Source organism: Podarcis raffonei, chromosome 7 (assembly GCF_027172205.1).
Source record: "Podarcis raffonei isolate rPodRaf1 chromosome 7, rPodRaf1.pri, whole genome shotgun sequence".
NCBI classification, from domain to species: domain Eukaryota; kingdom Metazoa; phylum Chordata; class Lepidosauria; order Squamata; family Lacertidae; genus Podarcis; species Podarcis raffonei.
Window position 1 is genome coordinate 3,760,518 of NC_070608.1, and position 23,889 is coordinate 3,784,406.

General features: G+C 48.3%; 2 protein-coding genes across 2 annotated transcripts in view; both read left to right on the top strand.

Annotated features, from left to right (window-relative positions):
- The window catches only part of LOC128417023 (lymphocyte antigen 6E-like), a 261,315-nt gene that overhangs the window by 130,798 nt on the left and 106,628 nt on the right, over positions 1-23,889 (top strand). The window lies entirely within an intron of this gene.
- LOC128417016 (lymphocyte antigen 6E-like) lies at positions 170-16,129 on the top strand. Its single transcript, XM_053395164.1, has 3 exons — positions 170-328; positions 7,846-7,965; positions 15,180-16,129. The coding sequence occupies exons 1-3, from the start codon at positions 277-279 to the stop codon at positions 15,386-15,388; spliced, it is 381 nt and encodes a 126-aa protein (XP_053251139.1). The 5' UTR covers positions 170-276; the 3' UTR covers positions 15,389-16,129.

The following is a 23,889-nucleotide window of genomic DNA, read 5'->3' on the forward strand; positions in this document are numbered from 1 at the left end:
CCCCTTTGAGGTTGTCACCTACATGTGATCTCCTCCCTCTCTTTCTCTCTCTCCTGCATAATGATGAATTGCCTTTGGTGATCTCACAGGCCCACACCCATTCCCACACTGACCAACTCCTATGCTCATTCCTCAGCCAAGTGTGTCCCTCCCCATCTTCAGCTTCTTGAACCCTAAAATTATTGTGACCATGGCAACAAAAGGCAAACACCTCAGGGGTGTATATAACCATAGTGGCCAGCAGTCTGGGATACAGTTCCACAGATCACTGCAAAGATGAAGACTCTGCTGGTTGCCTTGCTGGTGGCGATTTTATGCGCCGGAAAAGGTAAGGCACATTTCTCACCTTTGCTTAGGAAAAGAGCTGCAGAAAAGGACGGGAGACTTGGAGACTCATAGAATCGCAGGATTGTAGGGTTGGGAAGGATGCAAAGCGCCATCTAGTCCAAACCCCTGCAACCCAGGGGAAGAGCGTAAGGTGTAAGCATCAGAGCATTATAATCTCAGGGCTGTGGGTTCAATTCTGTGATCTACAATCTAAAAGGGGGATCTAATATCTATTGCTCAGACCAGTGACTCATGTTTAATACTAAATGCCCCATTAAAAAACCCACACCTAAGTTTCTAACACCATGGAGAGGTTTCTACTGAAGATTTACAAGGATATGGATGTATAAGAGGAACCCTGCTGGCTCATATCAACGATCCATTTGATCTAGCATCCTGTTTCTGTTAGTTCCCAGCCAGATGTTTTCAGGAAAGAGGGCATGAAGGCAACAGCTGTTGTCCCACCTCAGCCACCGGCATTCTGAGGTATACTGCACTAGCTCCGGAGGTTCCATTTGGCCAGTGGAATTGTAGAAATTAATTAGGCATTGGTGCAAAGAAGCTTTGTTTCCTCTTTTTTCGTCCTGCCTGTCTGATGGTGGAGGGTTTAGAGAGGGCAAGTCAGATGAGGGAAGGTGGAAGGGACTGTGTGAATGAAGGCTTGTGTGAGTAGCCTTTCAGAAATGTCTAAAAGTCGATGGGAGAAGAGGTGACCACATCCCACTCAAACAAAGGATATGCAATAGACTACTGGATTAAATAACAGAAAAGCAGGTTTAGGTTGTCCCTAGCCCAGCTGAATGTTGGAAGATTCTTATCCCTGCAGAAAAGTTTCCTAAGAAAGTTTGGCTCACCCAGACACGCTTCAGATAGCACAGGGTGTACCTGTGGCAGGAACAAGTATCTGTCTAATGCGCCATCATGCTCTCCCCTGCCCCGTGCATAGAACATGTTACGTGATCTGACATTAGTGTATGGAAAGCTGTGTATATGAACAATCTGCCTAGGCGTTCCAGCCACCCTGCGGGTTTTTTGCATCAGGAAGATCGTAAGGGTGGACAATTCACACGCAGGTATGGCTCTATGTCTGTGGATGTTGAACGGCACACATTTTGCACAGTGTGCCGAAAAGTTGCGCAGGAGAATGAAATTTCTCAAGACATGCATAGCCTTCATGCTGGGCCCTTTAGGAGCATGACATGCTGCACCCTTTAGGAGGAAAAGGGGGGAAATTAGGGATGTGATATTTTTGGATAATATGTTTTGTTAAATTTCTAATAAAAAAATATTTAAAAAATATATTTGAGGTCCCACCCTCCAAATTACAATCCAATAGGATTGTAAGATTATAGCTGGGAAGGGGTGGGGACACATAAGCGGACTAGATTGAAACCAAACAAACAGTAAACAAAGGAAGAGATTTGGGTTGGAAAACTGCCCCTCTGGGCTTCCTGCTTCCTGTGCGCCAGGGGATGGACCCCTCTCCCAACACTGCAGGAGAGAGACAGAGATGATCAGATAATGACAGGGGAATTGCACTTTCTGCATTCCTCTTTGGTTGCAAGAGGAATCTGGCTCTCACCTGGTGTTTGGCTGTTTGGCACTCGCTTCCCCATGGAATGCGAGTACAGACAAAGGCACTGGGTGCATGGAGCATTCTGGCTGCCACGACCCCCTGATCCCGTTCCTGGAAGCACAGGTTATCCTACTAATTGGGTTTTTAAAATTGGAGTAAACCACAGGCACGTGCTAGAGATGATGAGATAAGAAACCGCGAAAACAACCCAGCTACAAGGATTTTAAAGGTTTGGCTTGAGAGGGGATTTCATTCAGTGAAAGAGACGAGGGGCACACGGTTTGCTTATATCAAAGTTTTTCTCTACATTTATGATATGGCAAACCCTCCCAGGAATGCAAGTTAAAAAAACCACATCTGTAAAAGTAAGGGTGGAAGAAATTGGAATATACCGTATTTTTTGCACCATAACACTCACTTTTTTCCTCCTAAAAAGTAAGGGGAAATGTCTGTGCGTGTTATGGAGGGAATGCCTACGGGTGGCATGCCTACGGATTTTCCTCCTCTAAAAACTACGTGCGTGTTATGGTCGGGTGCGTGTTATAGAGCGAAAAATACGGTAAATATTTAACAAAACTGGAACTCGGTCCAGTATACCTGAAGGAGCGTCTCCACCCCCATCGTTCTACCTGGATGCTGAGGTCCAGCGCCAAGGGCCTTCTGGCGCTTCCCTCACTGCGAGAAGCCAAGGTACAGGGAACCAGGCAGAGGGCCTTCTCAGTGGTGGCACCCGCCCTGTGGAACGCCCTCCCACCAGATGTCAAAGAGAACAACAACTGCCAGACTTTTAGAAGACATCTGAAGGCAGCCCTCTTTAGGGAAGCTTTTAATGTTTGATGCATTACTGTATTTTAATATTTGGTTGGAAGCCGCCCAGAGTGGCTGGGGAATCCCAGCCAGATGGGTGGGGTATGTATAAATAAATAAATAAATAAATAAATAAATAAATAAATAATAACAACTGTGTGTGAGAGAGAAAGGAACTGAGAGAGAAGGGGGGGGGGACATTACGCTTTGAAAATACAGAGCAAAGTTTTCCCTAACGTCCGTTATCCACAAAAGAATGTTTTTTAAGATAAGGATAATTGGCCATAAATCAGTGGCAGGGAAGAAAGGAGTCTACCAGCTGCAGGAATAGAAGCTACGTGAAGTCTGGATTCAGACCATTCTTTCTAGGCTGGGGAAATGGTGAAGATGGCTTGTTTACTGGGAGCCAAATCATGGGATGAAGCAATGCAGTGACTCTGGAAACTGTGAGATAACCGCTTCTCCTGAGGCATGATGGGAGCCATCACCAGTTGTAGGAATGAAGGCTATAACATCATATATGGATAGGAAAATATCATGGGCGTGGGAACTATCACATGCAGGGAAGAATAAGGATTACACTTAGAGTTCCTCACTTGAAACTTTATAAATTACCTACTATACCAGCACAGATGAAACCACAAGATTGGAGCTGTTATATAAGGGATTATTATATCTGAATGGAATGTAATGGAACTTATTTGGAAGGCAGAAAAAATGTAGAAGAACGAAGCCATCAAATGTAGCACATGGAGAGGCCAATTTGATTAAACTGTATAATTTGAATAATTGGCATTAATAATTGTATTAACTGGATAAAACTGGTATTGTTATAATGAGGCTGTTATTGGAAAATCAATGAAAACATATTGAGAAAAAGAAAAACCTCCCCTCCATTTTGCCAACATGTCAGGGGCACAGGGCTGTGAAACAAACCATTGGTCCAGTATACCTGAAGGAGCGTCTCCACCCCCATCGTTCTGCCCGGACGCTGAGGTCCAGCGCCGAGGGCCTTCTGGTGGTTCCCTCATTGCGAGAAGCAAAGCTACAGGGAACCAGGCAGAGGGCCTTCTCGGTAGTGGCACCCGCCCTGTGGAACGCCCTCCCACCAGATGTCAAAGAGATAAACAACTACCTGACATTCAGAAGACATCTTAAGGCAGCCCTGTTCAGGGAAGTTTTTAACGTGTGATATTTTACTGTATTTTTGGTTTCTATGGAAGCCGCCCAGAGTGGCTGGGGAGGCCCAGCCAGATGGGCGGGGTATAAATAAATACTACTACTACTACTACTACTACTACTACTACTACTACTAATAATTTGGCTTTGTGACACCCATTACATTGCTTACAAGCTGTCACCAAGAAGCCTATTCAGAATGAAGGCAAAGTTTCCTGCCCTCACTTGGATTTGGCTTCCTTGGTCCATCGCAACTTCTCACAGAATCCTTCAGCTGCAGGGCGGTGTCAAGGTGGCAGGTTGCCCTGTACATTTTAATAAAAGCCAGAAAGAATTACAAACCGAAAGCTGTAATCCTGTGGGAATTGAGGTGGGCAGAACCTTGCTCTGTGAACATGGCAATACTTGAGAATAAATATGCAATGAAGTGTGCTTTGTGGGAGCGCCCTGGCCTGTTTGTCTCCTACTTTTCTGCGGTTGTTCGCTGGGTGCATAGAGCAGCCTTTGTTCTGGGTGGAGCTGATGATAGACATAGTACAAAACATCTGGAAGGCACCAGGCTGGAAAAGCCTGCTTTTCTTTATTCTTATAATTCTTATAATCTATTGCTGTTATAACAATATTATTTATACCCCGCCCATCTGGCTGAGTCTTCCCAGCCACTCTGGGCGGCTCCCAATCAAGTATTAAAAACAATACAGCGTTAAATATTAAAAACTTCCCTGAACAGGGCTGCCTTCAGATGTCTTTTAATGATAGGATAGCTATTTATTTACTTGACATCTGAAAGGAGGGTGTTCCACAGGGCGGGTGCCAATACTGAGAAGGCCCTCTGTCTGGTTCCCTGTAACCTTACTTCTCGCAATGAGGGAACCGCCAGAAGTCCCTCGGCGCTGGATCTCAGTGTCTGGGCTGAAGGATGGGGGTGGAGACGTTTCTTCAGGTCTACTGGACCGAGGCCATTTAGGGCTTTAAAGGTCAGCACCAACACTTTGAATTGTGCTCGGAAATGTACTGGGAGCCAATGAAGATCTCTCAGAACCGGTGTTATGTGGTCCCGGCGGCCACTCCCAGTCACCAGTCTAGCTGCTGCATTCTGGATTAATTGCAGTTTCTGGGTCACCTTCAAAGGTAGCCCCATTTAGAGCACATTGCAGTAGCCCAAGCGGGAGATAACTAGAGCATGCACCACTCTGGTGAGACAGTCCGCGGGCAGAGAGGGTCTCATCCTGCATACCAGATGGAGCTGGTAGACAGCTGCCCTGGACACAGAACTGACCTGCACCTCCATGGACAGCTGTGAGTCCAAAATGACTCCCAGGCTGCGCACCTGGTCCTTCAGGGGCACAGTTACCCCATTCAGGACCAGGGAATCCCCCACACCCGCCCTATTATAATAATGATTCGGAAGTCAAATATTTCCATTTGCAAGTCAATTCAACACTGGCCATTTTGTATTTCAGCAGAATCTTGGCTAGGTTGCAAATTAATGGATCACTTTACCCAGCCAGATGGGTGGGGTATAAATAATAAAACTATTAAAATTATTACTGTCATTTTTCCTGTCTAAGGAAACACCCCCCAACCCTTTCTTGTCTTCTAGTCCTGGTCTTTTGCTAGGAGGTGTGTGGTGTGCAGGTCCCTGCAACAGAAGTGTTGCCAGTGAAACTGCTCTGCCTCAGTAGGCTGGCTGTTTGCCAAATTGCTTGGGACCTTACCACCAAGAGTTTGCAATGCCCATGCCGTAATTTGCGCTTAATGAAGGCTTTGGAGATGTGCAGAGCAGAATGTCAACAAGGTCCTTATCTATGCATCTAGATTTCCACAGCTCATTGCATAGAACCCTACAATATGTACCTCTGAGGCCGCTGGCTGGAGGAATCCCGGAATCGTAGAGTTGGGACTCAATGGGTCATCTAGTCCAACCCCCTGCAATGCGGGAATACCAGCGAGAGAATCCCTGTCAGGTGACCACCCAACCTCTCTTGAAAAAGGAAGGAGAGGCTACTGCCTTCTAGCTCAGGGGTCAGCAACCTTTTTCAGCCGTCGACCGGTCCACAGTCCCTCAGACCATGTGGTGGGCCCAACTATATTTTTTTTGGGGGGGAATAAACAAATTCCTGTGCCCCACAAATAACCTGAATCGTTCCACCCCATCATTCAGCCCGGAGACTGAGGTCCAGCTCCAAGGGCCTTCTGGCAGTTCCCTCCCTGCGAGAAGCCAAGTTACAGGGAACCAGGCAGAGGGCCTTGTCGGTAGTGGCACCCGCCCTGTGGAACGCCCTCCCACCAGATGTCAAAGAGAAAAATAACTACCAAACTTTTAGAAGACATCTAAAGGCAGCCCTGTTTAGGGAAGCTTTTAATGTTTAATAGGTTATTGTATTTTAGTGTTTTGTTGGAAGCTGCCCAGAGTGGCTGGGGAAACCCAGCCAGATGGGCGGGGTACAAATAATAATAATAATAATAATAATAATAATAATAATAATAATAATTGTTATCACCCAGAGATGCATTCTAAATAATAGCACAAATTCTACTCATGTAAAAACACCAGGCAGGCCCCACAAATAACCCAGAGATGAATTTAAATAAAAGGACACATTCTACTCATGTAAAAACATGCTGATTCCCAGACTGTCCATGGGCCGGATTGAGAAGGTGATTGGGCCACATCCGGCCCGCGGGCCTTAAGTTGCCTACCCCTGTTCCAGTTCTCACTATGATTTCACACTCTTTAGTTAAACCATTCCTGCTTTTGAGTGGCTGGGGAAACCCAGCCAGATGGGTGGGGTATGAATTATAAAAGAATAATAATAATAATAATAATAATAATAATAATAATAATAATGGCAAGCAGTTGACCTGCTTTCTCATTGATGCTTTTTAGTGTGTTGTGGTTTTCATGGCCTGCTGAGAGGTAAACTCTCTTAATAGCCTCATGCAGAACCTCCTCCTTAGAAGGAAATGTGCTTTGCGCTACTTACTTCAAAATGTGCTAAGCCAGTCCTGCTCTGTTTGGGGGCGCCTTTGTGTTAGAAGTAAAAATCCAGTTCCTTATGGGGCAGCCCAGTCAGATGGGTGGCGTACAAATAATAATAATCATAATCGCTGTGGTCTAAACCACTGAGCCTCTTGGGCTTGCTGATCAGAAGGTCGGTGGTTTGAATCCCTGCGACGGGGTGAGCTCCTGTTGCTCGGTCCCAGCTCCTGCCAACCTAGCAGTTCGAAAGCATGTCAAAGTGCAAGTAGATAAATAGGTACCGCTCTGGCGGGAAGGTAAATGGCGTTTCTGTGTGCTGATCTGGTTTCGCCAGAAGCGGCTTAGTCATGCTGGCCACATGACCCGCAAAAACTGTCTGCGGACAAACACCGGCTCACTTGGCCTGTAAAGCGAGATGAGTGCCGCAACCCCAGAGTCATTCGCGACGGGACTTAACTGTCAGGGGTCCTTTATAATAATAATAATATTCAAATAGTCCTCTAACCAGGAAACACCTGCCCCAATAGAACAGTCTGAATTTGGGCTCTGGAAGATCTTCATCCTCTGGTTTGGGTGAACGTCAAGATTCAGAATGTGGGAGCAACCAGTTCTCCATGGGACCTTGAGAAAAACATCTGGGCATTCTATCCGATGGGGATCTCTCAGCTAATTTTGGAGGTATCCATACCTCTAAGGCGCCAATGTGGCACCTGTGGTCTTCCAGATGTTGATTGACAGCTCCTGCTATCCCTGACCTTTGACTGTGCTGGCTGGGACTGATGGGAGTTGAGGCGAAACAGTATCTGGAAGAGCAAAGTGTTCCTCGCTTACCTGCTCTAAGGCGTGTTGCTTCGCCCCAAGGTGCTCACAGCCTTGAAGGTCACAGCCAGACTGAGACAAACGTTGATTTATGTTCACCTGGGAAAGAGATGCCTTTGCTTGACTTTTGCTTCTCTGTTTTCTTTCCGCACAGCCCACGCCTTTTTTTGCTACAGGTGCGAAAACGAGCCTTCCAACTGGAACTGTATGAAGGCAGTGAAGTGCGCAGAACAGGACCAGTTCTGTACCACCATCACTTCCACGTCAGGATCGGGTAGGTAGCAAACCTTTATTATATTCTCTCTGAAGCTACAGTTGCTGAGGTGAAGCCCTGTCCCTCTAGGTCGCTAGCCAAGGGCACTGGCAGTATGACAGATCACTCTTCTTCCTTGGCTGGGTGAAAAAAGGGCAAAAACAGGTTACTGACTGGGACAGAGTGACGTTTGCAGCTATTGTTAAAGTTGCAAAAAACAAAGAGCACAGGTCTGAGGGAGGGAGGAATTTTTGTAACAACATTGGTGTACCAGCTCCGCTCAAGGCATGACGGATAGCAGCAACAACCGAGAAAAGACAGCCACAACATTTTACAAAGACAGGAAGAAAGAATAGGGACGGAATAAATGTCACACACTCGAAGAACAATGATATAGTATGAGGTCTTCACTTATAAATTGTTGAATGTGTTAACACAAATAGAAGTTATATACAGTGGTACCTCGGGTTACATACGCTTCAGGTTACATACGCTTCAGGTTACAGACTCCGCTAAAATATTACCTTGGGTTAAGAACTTTGCTTCAGGATGAGAACAGAAATTGAGCAGCGGCGGCGGGGCGGCGGCAGCAGGAGGCCCCATTAGCTACAGTGGTGCTTCAGGTTAAGAACAGTTTCAGGTTAAGAACGGACCTCCAGAACAAATTAAGTTCTTAACCCAAGGTACCACTGTATATTGCAGCTGTTGCATAAGGGATTACTAACGCCCTCCCACCAGATGTCAAAGAGAACAACAACTACCAGACTTTTAGAAGACATCTGAAGGCAGCCCTGTTTAGGGAAGCTTTTAATGTTTGACGGACTACTGTATTTTAATATTTTGTTGGAAGCTGCCCAGAGTGGCTGGGGAAACCCAGCCAGATGGGCAGAGTATAAATAAATGATGATGATGATGACTGGAATGTAAGGGAAATCATTAAGATTTTGGAACAAAGTAAATAATCAAACCATCAATTCTAGCATTTGGGGGCCACCTAAATTACATAATTGGGCATTTGTATGATTTGTATTAGGAATTGTATTATATTTGCGTGTAATAAAACCCCCGCGTCCAGTCACGCTTCCCTGCGTCGCTCTGCTGGAAGCTGACCTGGCAGGAGAGCAGAGTAGCAGCGGTCCTGGGTCCGTGTGAGATAAGGGATAAATCAAGTCCAGAGACAGTTCGGTTCTTATCTCTAGAAGCGTTTATTTACAAGGCAATAAATCCGTCCGAAACTTCCGACATCTCTCTGTGCTTTTCCAAAGCACACACGCAGCTTCTGTGCCGAGCTGCTGCTCAGTCGGAAGTGAAAGCAAGTCTGGAAGCAGAGAGACGCTGTGAGTCACTGCTCTGCGACAAGCTCCTCCTCCTTTTCCCAGACACAGGACACCACGGAGTTCTGACCCTGTCAGCTCCAAACTCCACACCCCCTCTTGTCCTGCGTCTGGAGACAGTAGCCATCAATGCTTTCCCCATACACAGACCCTCACAGAACTCCTCGTGCTTCTGGAAGGTTAATGGTTTTGTGAAACCATCAGCGAGGTTCTTGGTTGAGGGACAGTATTTCAGAGCAACTAGCCCCTCATGAACGCTCTGACATACATTCTGGAAACGTATGTCCAAATGTTTGGTCCTCGCCTTGAATTGCCCTGTCTCAGCTAATTTAAGGCATGGTTGATTGTCTTCATGCACCACAACGGGCAGACAATTCTCTCCACAGATTTCCTCGACCAAACACACATAGAACTCCAGTTCTCTGCAAACCTCTGATAGCGCACTGAACTCAGCTTCAGTAGATGAAAGCGCTATGAGACTTTGCTTCCGGGACCTCCACCCAATCACTGAGTCCCCAAACTTCACCACTAGGCCTGACACTGATTTGCGGTCCTCAAGGTTAGCCCAATCCGAATCCACCCAGGCGGTCAGCTTGACATCGCCCTCAGCTGACATCTTGAGGCAAAAGTCTTTGGTATCTTGCAGGTAACGTAGCACCCGCTTAACACCATTCCAGGCCAGCACACTAGGACTTGAAGCCTCTCTACTGAGCAGATTTACAGCAAACGCTATGTCTGGTCTGCTCCACTGTGACAGATACAACAAACTACCCAGAGCTGACTGAAAGAGTTCAGTGTTTTCGAACACCACGCGTTCTACTTGCTGACACTCCTTCACGTACCCAGCCTCCATGGGTGATCTGGCACCTGCACAATCAGACATCCTGAACTTCTCAAGCAACTGCTCAATCTTACCTTTCTGGCGAAGCAAAAAGCTTCCATCACTTGCTCTTGTGATCTCTACGCCTAGATAGGACTTGACATCTCCAAGTTGCTTCAGCTTGAACCGCTTACCAAGCTCCTTAGCAAACTTCTCCACCTGTTCACTTGTCCTTGCCATCAACAAGATGTCATCAACAAACACCTGGGCCACTTGCTGTTGCAAGCCTGAATCTCTAATGTAAAGACAACTGTCTGCAAGAGATCTCTTAAAACCTAGCTCTTCTAAGGCTTCATGTAGGCACATATTCCAATTCCTGGCAGATTGGCGTAATCCATAGATGGATTTGTGCAACCGCCACACGACGCCTGGCTCACTGACTTCAAACCCTGGAGGAGGAAGCATGTACAACTCCTCCTGGAGATCTGAGTTCAGGTAGGCGACATCTACATCAAAATGGTTCACCTTCCAACCTCTCTGTGCTGCTACCGCCAAAAGCATTCTCAAAGTCTCCGCCCTTGAGGTCGGCGAATAAACCTCTGTGAAGTGGACACCCCTCCTCTGTGTGAATCCACGGGCCACTAATCTCGCTTTGTACTGAGGTTCGCCTGCTTCTGTGGGTTTAAGACGGTAAACCCATCTGCAGCCTACAGCTTGCTGGTTAGCCGGCAGCTGTGTGAGTGAGAACACTCCAAGAGACTCCATTGAGTTCATCTCCTTCTGCATTGCCTCTTGCCATTTGCTGGCTTCTTCCGGAGGCAACTTCTGAACATCCTCAAAGGATTCAGGTTCACATCTAGCCACACCAACCCAGACACTCGTGGCTTCATACCTTTCAGGTGGCTTCCCTTTGGTTGATCTTGCTGACCTCCTCAGCGTGAATTCTGGAACTGCGCCTGATTCACCTGGATCAACCCTCCTATCCTCTATGTCAGAATCATCCCCCTCTGACCTGCTGCGCCGTTTAGGGCGAACAGCTGGTTCTGCTGGCGAGGATGGTTCACTCCTTAGCTCAGACTTGACAGAGACCTGTGGAGGGGTTGTGGGACTCCCTTTTGGAGAGATACGGAGCCTCTCCCTTGGAGATCCCGGCTCTGGACTCTGTGGCTGTGGACTGTGCACCTCAGCAACAGGTTCAGCCTCACCCTCTTCCTCTTCCTCATCTGAGTCTACCAGAACATCCGGATTTCCGTGAAGACGCTTCCACCCACTCTGCTCGCAAAACTCAGCACTGCCGCTAATAAGCAGCTTGGCCTGGTTGCCAGTAGGGTATGCAAAGCGCCACGCCTTTGAACCCGGCTCATAGCCTACAAAGATCATCTTCCTGGATCTTGGCTCACCTTTTCTGCGCATGGCCTTTGGAATCAGAACCCAAGCCGTAGACCCAAAAGTGCACAGAAAATGCACTTTGGGCTGTTTCCTATGAAGCAGAAAGTACGGTGTGTCTCCTACACTGGAATTGAACACTCTATTCTGCAGGAAACATGCTGTCCGATAACTCTCAGCCCAAAAGCGCTGTGGCAGACCCGAGTCTGCCAACATGGCATTCGCTGACTCCTGTAGCGTGCGAAACTTTCTCTCTGCAACCCCATTCTGTTGCGGAGAGTGGGGGGCCGTCAGTCGATGACTGATACCTTTCTGCCTGAAGAACGATTGCAGCGCAGAACCTGTGAACTCCCCCCCCCGATCAGATTGAAAGGAAATTACTTTGGTAGAGAACCGTAGCTCTACCGCTGTGATCCAATCCCTGATCAGTGCAGCTGCCTCTGACTTCTGTTGCAGCGCAAATATCCACGAATGTTTTGAAAAATCGTCAACCAGAAGCAAAACCCACTTAGATCCAGCTAACGAAGGTGTCGGCATGGGGCCCGACAAATCTGCATGGACAAGTTCAAAGGGTTTACTGGTTTTCCTCTCAGACCTGGGGTATGAGCAAATCGTGACTTTTGATTGCTTACAGGCTTGACAATCTAGGTATTTGTCACATGCTTTGAACCTGCACCCAATGGTGTTGCCTGTGGCCTTCCTCACATATGACCACCCTACGTGTCCAAACCTCCTGTGCCATAAGTGTATACAATCATGGTGTGGTGGGACATTAGCACACTGCCCTTGGGCTTCTTCAATGGACTCTCCACTAGCCCCATTTTCTACCAGCCCCATTTTCCCACCAGCCCCATCTTCTATGGGCATCTCAACCAGGAAGAGTGTGCCTTTTCTCTGGACACTGTAGACCTTCTTCCCATTCCTGTAAAAGGAACACAAATTGTTAGAAAACAGAACATCGAACCCAGCAGCCATAAGGGCCGGCACACTTAAAAGAGAGTGGGCAAGCTCTGGAACCACAAAAGCTTCTACCCAGTGATCTATAAAAGAACAATACAAACAACCAGATTCAGTCAATGGTCTTTGAGACCCATCAGCTAATGTAACATAGCGTCCAGTTTTAACTGTCTTGCAGTTCCTCAGGAGCCCAGCAGATGTCACAAGACAATGCGTGGCTCCGGAATCGATCACGAGAGATAAAGAGTGTCTCTGGCTGTTTTCCAAAGATGCCGTGGCGTTTCTCGCACTCTCATCGGTTGCCATGGCCACAGCCTCTCCCGGGCTAAGGCTGTTGCCTTTTCTCAGAGACGCCATCGCAGCTGTGAGGTGATAAGACGCCTTGTCTTTGTTTTTCTCCTGGCCTGCTGCTTTCCCACGTCTTTGCTGGGAACCGGCCCTGGGAACCTGCTTTGTTGACATTCCACTCCAGCCGGTGTCCTTGGCAGCCTGGGCCTCTAGCGGATGCTTCCCAGCGCTGTTGGACGTCGCCTCAAAGCACAAACAACTTTCGAAGCCTTTCGCTTTCTCAGAGCTCTTGGAATGGCCTGCCTGGCCTGCCCCCCCACTGCCTCTTGGGGTGCAGCCTGTGCCCTCTTCCACAGCTCTCAGCTGCTCTCTAGCACACAGACGTGTTGAAGCAGAGAAACAGCTTCCCGGAACAGCCCCCTCTGGTCTGGCTCCCACTTCGGCCTGACATGCCGTCTTCAGTGCCTGCCACGCGACCCAGGACTTGCTCCCTTGGCCCTCGGCTTTCTCCCGGCCCTTGGCTCCTGCTGAGCTTTCACACAGACTCCTCAGCACCTGCCAAGCGGCCTGAGCCGATTTAACGCCCTCCAGGTGGGGCAACAGCAAAGCGTCCACACTTGCTTTCAGCAGGCAGAGCTCTCTCTGCTCTCTCTCACTCAGCAGAGCAGTAGCATGCATGGGTGGGGCCGGCTCTTTCTGGACTGGACTCCAGAGCCCTGTGGCCACAAACCACCCCCTTGCTCCTCTTGACCAGGCCTCCCAGTTGGCCCCATTCAGCCTCTCACCGGGGTAGCTCTCTTGGCTCTGCTGTTCCTGTGCAGCAGCCATTCTCTCCCCCCGGGGCTTCAGCGTACTCACAAGTTTGCCAGCAAGCCGGACTCTCGAAGCAGCCGTTCCTCCTGGCTCTTGGCTCCGCTCTCCGGCATCTCCCTTCTGCCCTTCCTGGCAGGAGATCACAGCAACTCACCGCTGGCAGCCTTCTCCCTTCTCACACTTGTCAGGAAACACGTAACTCCCATAACCTTTGCGTGTAATAAAACCCCCGCGTCCAGTCACGCTTCCCTGCGTCGCTCTGCTGGAAGCTGACCTGGCAGGAGAGCAGAGTAGCAGCGGTCCTGGGTCCGTGTGAGATAAGGGATAAATCAAGTCCAGAGACAGTTCGGTTCTTATCTCTAGAAGCGTTTATTTACAAGGCAATAAATCCGTCCGAAACTTCCGACATCTCTCTGTGCTTTTCCAAAGCACACACGCAGCTTCTGTGCCGAGCTGCTGCTCAGTCGGAAGTGAAAGCAAGTCTGGAAGCAGAGAGACGCTGTGAGTCACTGCTCTGCGACAAGCTCCTCCTCCTTTTCCCAGACACAGGACACCACGGAGTTCTGACCCTGTCAGCTCCAAACTCCACATTATAATCTGGCAATGTTATAATGAGGCTGTTATTGGATTATTGTAATTGGAAAACTAATAAAAATTATTATAAAAAAAAGAAGAAGAAAGAAAGCTAGCCGTCACCTATGGCCCATCTGCAAGCTCCGAACCCAGCTCCGTTGCTCGGTCCCTGCTCCTGCCAACCTAGCAGTTCGAAAGCATGCCAGCGCAAGTAGATAAATAGGTACCGCTGCTGTGGGAAGGTAAACAGGATTTCCGTGCACTCTGGTTTCCGTCACGGTGTCCCGTTGTGCCAGAAGCGGTTTAGTCCTACCGGCCGCATGACCCGGAAAGCTGTCTGTGGACAAACACCGGCTCCCTTGGCCTGAAAGCGAGATGAGCGCTGCAACCCCCTAGTTGTCTTTGAGTGGACTTAACCATCCAGGGGTCCTTTACCTTTTACCTAGTAAAGGTAAAAGGGGACCCCTGACCACTAGGTCCAGTCATGGCCGACTTTGGGGTTGCTGCGCTCATCTTGCTTTATTGGCCGAGGGAGTCGGCGTACAGCTTCCGGGTCATATGGCCAGCATGACTAAGCCGTTTCTGGCGAACCAGAGCAGTGCACGGAAACACAGTTTACCTTCCCGCCAGAGTGGTACCTATTTATCTACTTGCACTTTGATGTGCTTTCGAACTGCTAGGTTGGCAGGAGCAGGGACCGAGCAACGGAAGCTCACCCCGTCGCGGGGATTCGAACCTTCTGATCGGCAAGTCCTAGGCTCTGTGGCTTAACCCACAGCACCACGTGCCAAATAAGCAAATAAAATCCCCAAACGACAGTTTGAAATGTCGTGACTTAAAACTCAGGGAGCATCCTCACAGTCTTTATTTTAACGATGGTCTCCAGACATTTTGCTGGGCGTGGAAAGACTGAGCAATGGGAGCTCACCCTGTTGCGGGGATTTGAACCGCCGACCTTCTGATCAGCAAGTCCTAGGCTCTGTGGTTTAACCCACAGCGCCACCCGCGTCCCTTAGCTTTTACCTACCCATGTATAATCGCCCCCTTTCATTCCTGTCCTCCAGGCAAGAACGCTGTGTACCAGCTTAGCAAGAGATGCACCCCGACTTGCACGGAGAACTTCATCGACACAGGCCTGACAAGTGTTTCGACCAAGTGTTGCAGCCATTCCTTCTGCAATATCAGCGGGGCCACCAGTGTCAAAACCAGCAGCCTGCTGATGGCCGTGGGAGTCCTGGCCAGTTTCTTCTACATCTTCCAATCCGTCTTGTGAGGAGACTCTGCAGAGCAAAGGTCACAGTTCTCCTATCCAAAACTGTCAAATGTCGCTCCCCTTTACCTTGTTTGAGATCAAGAATCCCGTTGTGGACAGCAAACGCCACCCCACGGAAGCATCGCGGAAGAGCTTGCTCACCTGGATCATTGCCCTGAACGCTAAAATTCTCGACTTCTTGCTTGGTACTGCAGAGCGTGGAGTTCTCTCCACCTGCCCAGAAACCTCTCGCTCCTCTTTGGTGCTGCAATGCACCATCTTCTCCCCAGTCCCTCGACAAAGCAGCTGATGAGTCTTCTCCTCCATTTGGCCCCCCCAAAAAGCCTCAGGTCATTCCCAGACAACACGTTTTCCGACTGGTTTGCACAGAGTTTGGTTTGCACAACCTTTGCCATTCCCAGACAACCCACGTGCAAAATCAGTTTGCACAAAGTTTTCGAGGAAGTTAAATAATATCAACTGTTTGGGTTTGTGGCGGAGGGGAGATCAATTGACGTTGCATCAAGCAAATGCCATCTCATATGTTCCTTTAGCATTCCTCGTTGCTTTCCTTATTGAAGGGAGTCCCAGGGGGAGCGGATTGGTTGCAGAAACTGATTTTCATTTTTCTGCCGGAGTTTTCTTTTATGTTAGAAGAGCAAAAGGCTTGGTGAGCTCAGAGCAGGTCTGCAGCACCGGCTCAAGCTGGTTCCACGATCACCTTTCCTAATTTCCCCAGGCATTCAAAGAAGTCTATTTTTTCTTTAAAAATGTGTGTATGTATTTTGGGTGGTGGTTGCTAGAGATCTCTAATTTAAAAACAGAGGCTGTGCCAAGCTACAGTTTCTGGGGATTTCATTAGAACTGAGATCTTTTGTTGTAAAAAAAATCTAACAAATAAATTAAATAAAAATAAACCAGCCTCATAGTAACTGGACCAGCCCAGCCCCATTGATTGGCTGGGCACAAGATCAGAAGCTGGGATTGGCATTTGTCGGGTGGGGAGAAGGCAGAAGCAAAGGGAACCATCAGCTGATGGAGGTGGAAGATACAGGATGTTTTTAAAAGCCTCTCCCACTTTGCACCTTCCTCCACATTTGATGTTCTGTTCTGCTCTTTCGCACCTGTGATTTGTAAAGCTGGAGCGCATGTTAATAAAGTTTTGCCATTTAAGATCTGCAGCCTCAGTCGTCATTGATAATCTGTTTCAGTAGCCATTGCAATATTATAAACTGAAGAATAGAATAATAGAATTGGGTTATTGCTTTTGGTCTTGCTGTGAACCAAAAATCTCCAAATGAATCTGAACTTCAGTGTCTAAAATCCCTGGTAGAGGAGAAGGATCCTGAGATCACGTTAAAGGTAGCTAAGTTCTGTGCGATTGCCATAAAACTTAGGGAACAAGCTGTGCTATCATAATGAGTAAGGTTTTAAATGATAATTTTACGTTATATGTTAATGACTACGTTTTAATTTAATTTATATATTTTTTAACTGTTGCTATATCTAATTGCAGATTCAAATGTATCCCTGTTGTGTTCTATGACTTCCTTGGTATTGTATGTGGGCTGGAACTGGTCTGTGACCGAAATAATAAATTCAAATATTCTGTTTCAGTAGCCATGACAATATTATAAACTGAAGAATAGAATAATAGAATTGGGTTATTGTTTTTGGTCTTGCTGTGAACCAGCCTGAGACCTCTGGACATAGGGCGGTGTATAAGTTGAATAAATAATAAATAATAAAAATAATTGCAGAGTTGGAAGGGATCCCCAAAGGTCATATAGTCCAACCCCCTCCAATGAAGGAATCACAGCTAAAAAATCCCTGACAGATGGCTATCCAGCCTCTGTTGAAAAAAACTCCAGTGAAGGAGAACCCACCAACTGCTGAGGAAGTCCGTTCCACTGTGGAACAGTTCTCACTGCCCAGAAACTTCTTCCTAATGTTTAGTCGAAATCTCCTTTATTGTAATTTGAACCCGTGACTTGTGTCAGGAGGCAGAGGAAACAACCCCACAGCAGGCTTCCAGGAACGGATAAGGCAAGGAAAAGTCCTTACCACCTGCTTTTTAATCAATATTTATGGACAGAGGCTTGGAACTCAGCCTCTTGGAATAATGACGTTGTCCCAAGTGACTCTCCACCCTTTTACCCCCACTTTGTCGTTCATCATCATCTCCTCTACGGGTGGCGCTGAGGGTCCTCTGCTTCTGAGTCCTTTACTCTCCTACTTTCAAGGCTCGCCGGTTTCTGGGAGATGGAGGGTCTGGAATGCTTTCTAAAGACACTATGTCCATCAGTTGTTGCCCTCCCGGAGGTTCCTCTTCCTCCTCCTGTTCTCCCATTATTTCCCAAATTTCCCGTCTCCACTCCTGCGGGCCCGACCTGCCTGGGCTAGGAGGGCACTTGTGCCCGCCACCTCTCTGCACGCCTGACCCAACCCGGCCTCACCCCTTTGCCATGGCGATGTTGATGAAAGGAGGGATGAAGGAAGATGGGGAAGACCACGTCAGGATCGTGGGCTGGGAGCAGGCAGGGAGGCAGCCGTGGCTGTTGGGCTGTCTGTCTGGCATAGCTGTCAACCGTCCCTTATTTGGCAGGACAATTCCCTTATCCCAGCGCCATGTCCTGGATTGATGATGTCCCTTAAATTTCCCAGGTTTCATGCTGGCCCGGCTCAGGAGGCAAGCAGTGGCTCAGAGTCCTCCGCCACGAGAGAGAGCACACGCACGAGCTGCCGCGTCTCCGTCTCTCCCTTTCCCCCCTCAGGGGCACGTCGTGAGGAGACGGGTGGCAGCGGGCGGGCAGGCAGCCCCTCTCTTGTGAGACTTCCGCCGCGCTGCCAGGGGAAGCCGGAGGGGGCTGAGGAGGTGGGCTGAGGGAGGAGGAAGAGGAGGGGATGGGGAGGGATGCAGAAGGGCGGCACTTCAGCGGCCACCGCGGCGGCACAACTGCCTCATGCCAGGCTTGCGGGTGAGAGTCTCTCTTCCTCCCTCCCTCTCTCTCGGGCAGGAAAGGGGCGATGGAACTCCTCGCGCCAGGACGACGGCAGCCCCGGCGCGCATAAGCGAAGCAAAATCCCTTATTTTGGCTGCTGATCCCTTATTTTCAAGGCTGCTGGTCCCTTATTTTCAAATTTGTAAGTTGACAGCTATGCTGTCTGGGGTGGGGGCTTTCCCTCTCCTCCTGGCTGCCACCACTCACCTGGCCTTAGGGCTGCCCCTTCCTCACCATCGCAGCAGCCCAAGAGCGAGCCAGCCAGCCAGCCAGCCAGCCAGCCAGACGGCTGGGGAGCGTGCCCTGGCACGCGGGGTGGGAGGGCGGAAGAGGGATGGAGATGGCGAGACCTGCGGGGATTTTTCTGTTCTGTCTCCCCCCCAAAAAAGCTCAACAACTTTGGGCACTTTGTGATAAATAAATGGGTTTTGGTTTGCAGTTTGGGCACTCGGTCTCTACAAGGTTTGGCACCACTGGCTTAGCAGATCAGCATATTTGTGCTTGGGTGGGGCTGGGAATAGTCTGGCCCCCGGGCCCTTTGGCATTTTCCTATCTCCACCGTATTAAGCAGTTGGCTCCTTACCTCTCTCGCCCTGATCTGGCCACAGTGATCCATGCAACGGTCACCTCCAGGCTTGATTATTGTAACTCGCTCTACGCAGGGCTGCCCTTGAAGCTGACCCAGAAACTCCAGCGGGTGCAGAATGCTGCAGCGAGACTCCTTACGGGGTCCTTGCCACGGGATCATATTCACCCAGTGCTATACCAGCTGCACTAGCTCCCGGTGGAGTACAGGATCAGGTTTAAGGTGCTGGTTTTGACCTTTAAAGCCCTATGCGGCCCAGGACCCATGTACCTACAGGACCGCCTCTCCTGGTATGCCCCGCGGAGGACCTTAAGGTCCACAAATAACAACACCTTGGAGTTCCTAAGTCGCAAGGTGGTTAGATTGGTCCTAACTAGGGCCAGGGCCTTTTCAGTACTGGCCCCAACTTGGTGGAACGCTCTGTCCCAAGACACTAGGGCCCTGCGGGACTTGACATCTTTCCGCAGGGCCTGTAAGACAGAGCTGTTCTGCCTGGCCTTTGGTTTGGACTCAGTCTGACCCTTATGTCTTCCCTCTCCTTACTGTTTTGATTTATGGGCTACTTTTAAAAAGAGGCTGCTTTTTAAATTGCATTTTAACCTGTATTTTAAATTGGCTCCCCCCCCATTATGTTTCCATTGTAATTTTACTGGTGTTAGCTGCCCTGGGCCCGGCTTTGGATGGGGAGGGCAGGATATAAATAAAATTATTATTATTATTATTATTATTATTATTATTATTATTATTATTATGTTGCCCTCATACCAGGGATGGAGAACCTATAGTCCTCCAAATATTGCTGGGCGACATCCCAGCCAGCGTGGCAATGGGTACGGATGATGGGAGTTGCAGTCAGGAACATCTGAATGATCGAAGGCTCCTCGGCCCTAACTTTTACCAGCAAATTGCAAGCAGTCATGGAACACAGTCAAAAAATAGGGCCTGGATGGCAAGTATTTAGGATCTAGTCCCCAAATCAATTCCAGATTAGCTTGGGGTATAGGGAGCCAATCTCTCTGCAACCAAAGGTGGCCATATATCAGAAATCAATATCACAGTGTGATATACTCAGAGTCGAGAGTGGATTTCATGCTCTTTATTCAGCTCATAGTGGTGAGGAGGAATGGAAGTTCCCCCAAAATGTCTGCTTTATATACATTATTTACACAACGGGCCCCACGTGATTGGCTAATTCTGGGATTCACCTGTAGGCCAATCAGGTTGCGGATTCACTTCCACCTGGAGTTGGATTGGGTGGCTCCTGTGGACCAATCAGACTGCTGCCTTCTGGGTCCTATTGTTCTAGGACCAATCAGACTGCTGCCTTTTGGATCCTATTCAACTCAGTACATAACAGAATGTCTGCCGGTGCTACACTACTCTCAATGGGATGTGCAATCCCAACCCCAGGTAGAAAATCTAAAGGAAAGTGCCAGTAGTTTTGAAAGGGAAGCACCCACCCCTAAAAAAATTGTTCGGATATCAGAAAGACTTGTGGACTTTCCATGACTGCGGAGAAACAGACTGTTTTTACGTATTATTGAAGGGGGAAGGAAGGGTTAAACTCAATATTATTTGCACCCAAACTAACTTCTGCAGTTGTGGTAAAGCAGCTAGCAAAAACCGCAGTTGTTTTCACTCTGTGGGCCAGACTTGTTTCCTGTTTTTTATGCTTTCTGCTTGAGTAACGCAAGAGAAGAAGAACACACAAACAAGGGAGGGAGGGGGCTTAGCTAGCCATATAGCCATATGCCATATAAGGTAATAAGTTATAACCTTGCCAGCTGATTGGGGATTGGGGAGATGAGTGTATGCTCTCAGGTATAAGAATGCTTGTTTACGTGTATTGGCGCCGCCAGTCTTTGGAAAGTATTCCACTGGCTGCCTCTGCGCAGATCTCAATAAAACTCTTTTCTCTGAAGAAGAAGATGCTTCCCTGGTGCTTTTGTTCTCTCCTCGGTCCTGGGGCAAGCGGGCAAATGAATCCCCGGTAAACTAAGGCTTCATTATTAGATCCAGTTTCACAAGGATCTGTGTGCTCGAATGAGAACCAGAGGGTCCCTCCCCCAACATCATTACTTCTGAGAATTATGGAATAAACATGAAAATACATTTAATGCCTTCTACAAGTATCACCGTGCCAACAAAGGTCTGTATAGTAAAAGCTATGGTTTTCCCAGTAGTGATGTATGGAAGTGAGAGCTGGACCATAAAGAAGGCTGATCGCCGAAGAATTGATGCTTTTGAATTCTGGTGCTGGAGGAGACTCTTGAGAGTCCCATGGACTGCAAGAAGATCAAACCTATCAATTCTTAAGGAAATCAGCCCTGAGTGCTCACTGGAAGGACAGATCCTGAAGCAGGGGCTCCAAGACTTTGGCCACCTCATGAGAAGAGAAGACTCCCTGGAAAAGACCCTGATGTTGGGAAAGATGGAGGGCGCAAGGAGAAGGGGACAACAGAGGACAAGATGGTGGGACAGTGTTCGCGGAGCTACCTGCTTGAGTTTGAGGAAACTGTGGGAGGCAGTAGAAGACAGGAGTGCCTGGTGTGCTCTGGTCCAGGGGGTCACGAAGAGTCGGACCCGACTAAACGACTAAACAACAACAACAACAAGTAGGGAAGCGTCTCCTCCAGCCTGGGGTTTTTCAGTTGGTATATTTTCTGTAACATCTCATTGACCCACGAAGTACCGCATTAATGGTGGGCCATTTGCACATCATTGTGTTTTATTGTTTTTTCTGTAGTGCTTCCGCCAATGTTGTTTCACGATTGCCACCTTCCAGGGCACTTTTGCACGGGAGAACGACAAAAGCGACACAAGCTTTGCAGTGTGGAAAGTTACAGGATGTCAGCAGAAAGTTACGGGACAAGTGCAGATTGGAAATGAAGTGGCATGTGTACCCCAAGATTGTTGCAAGTGAACTCAGTATTGAAGGACGGATCCTGTTGATATAGAGAAAAATAGGGGTGGTTGGCTTTTGCTGCCGAACTCCCCAAGGGACTGTGTTACAGAAATTACGGGGGGGGGCACATCTTTAAAGTTGTTAAATGTTACAAATATTATGCATAAATGTATGCTTTCCACTCGACAGCTTAGGGAAGTTAACTAGCTTTAAAAATAATATAAAATCAACTCCTTTGACAGTTTCCTCCATTCCAAAGCTATTTTTCCCCTTGAAAAAGGACTCCAGGAAGTTCTCAGAGGTGACAATTGCTGAGCTGGTTGTTGGCCAAGGAAAGCCTAATCCCATCACCAGACTTGCCAAGGGATCCAGACATGCAAATGAAGTTCTATTGTACTTCGGGTGGTGGGACTTCAGAGGTGTTTGCCTATGCTAATCTTATACCTGAGTCTTGCCCTGCCATGTCTGTTTATGCTAATCTTGTACCAAGGACTTGTCTGGACATGTTTGCCAAGGTTAAACTAGTGTAACCCCTGTCTACCCCTCCCCTTTTGTGACATGTCAGTGATGTAGCAATGATGCTGTACGAACTGATTTCTGGGATATGGTGGAAAAGTTATAAAAGTTATAAAAGTCCTTGTTACCCCAAAATTCCTCTTTGAACCTGTTGCACAATAAACTTTGGTCTGCAGCTATTTGCTCCGGTTGGTGGCTGGACTCCTTCCTTTATTCTGCAGGGACCCGCGGGCTCTGCCCGACCAGCTGGGTGACGGAGCAGCCTCGCACCTAGATTTTTCCTAACAGACTGAGTCCCCCAAGTCCACAATCAGTCAGAAATGAATGGATGGAGGCAGGATGCAGTGAAAGCAAGGCAGATTTTATTTTTCTGTTGCAACAGAGTTCCCTCCCCTTCTTGCAAGGAGGCAAGAGAGACCCGGAACCCAGAAGAAACATCTCTTTTAAGGGTTTTGCATTTTGGAAGTGGAGTAGAAGCACATCCCCTCTACAAACAGACAGAAATTACATCACACAGAAGGTGGGGTTACTGTGGCTCAGGCAGGCCAAGGTGTGATATTCCTGAGGATTTAGCAAGTTTTACATTGTTCCAGACACGGTTTATACAAAACATTAGCATTTAATAAGACAATTGGGATGCCCGTCAGACATCCCTCAATGCAGAGTATCTGGGCAAACAATGACAATTAATACGAAGGAGGTTCATAGATATAGGAGAGGAAATCCTGCAGGGATTTCCCCTGATTGCTATCTGCCTACCTGCTCTCAGGCAAGGGGGAATAAGGAGGAAGAGGAAATTTTGAGATCCAAGATGGCTTTTGGATTGCTCTCCTATACTATTTTAGACGTATGGTTTACTGTATGTATGTGTGTTTACCTTGTGCAATTATCAACATTTATTCTATATTTAAAGCCTTAGAATTCCTATAACAATGTATAGCCCCCCTGCCAGGTACCATCACTGCGTACAAACCATCATGAATCCATAATATATCCGCTCCCCTTCCCAGTGGGGAGGAGTTGCGGTGCACCGCGTGGCCACCCACTTCCCACCGGGGGTGGGGGACTTTGTCTCCCGTTGCCTGGGGGATCCCGGCCACGTCAGAGCCCAGCCAGTTGGCCGGGGTGGGTGGGGGGTGGCCGGGACTGTTTAAACCAAGGAGCGAGCCCTCCCTCCCTATTTTGCAGGTTTTAGGCACCGAGGTTTTATGGACCTTGGTTGGTCGCCTTGGTTGTCCAAGGGGCCTGGTAGGAATTTTCCCACTTGGCAAATTGCCACAGGCCATTTGGTTTTCTCCTACCTCATAGCAATCATACAACTTTGTTAGGGTTGCGGTTAGGCATTGTTTGACCTTGTGATGGGGGAGGGGAGGCATAGCCATCCCCTGCCCCTTCAAGCTTAAGGGTATTCCATTAAAGGAATCCGGGGGTGTGGATTTTGTCCGAAGCCTGGGTCGGGGGCTAGGGCCATGATATGACCCCGTCGGGAACACCTGGGGGAGCTTGAGTTGGT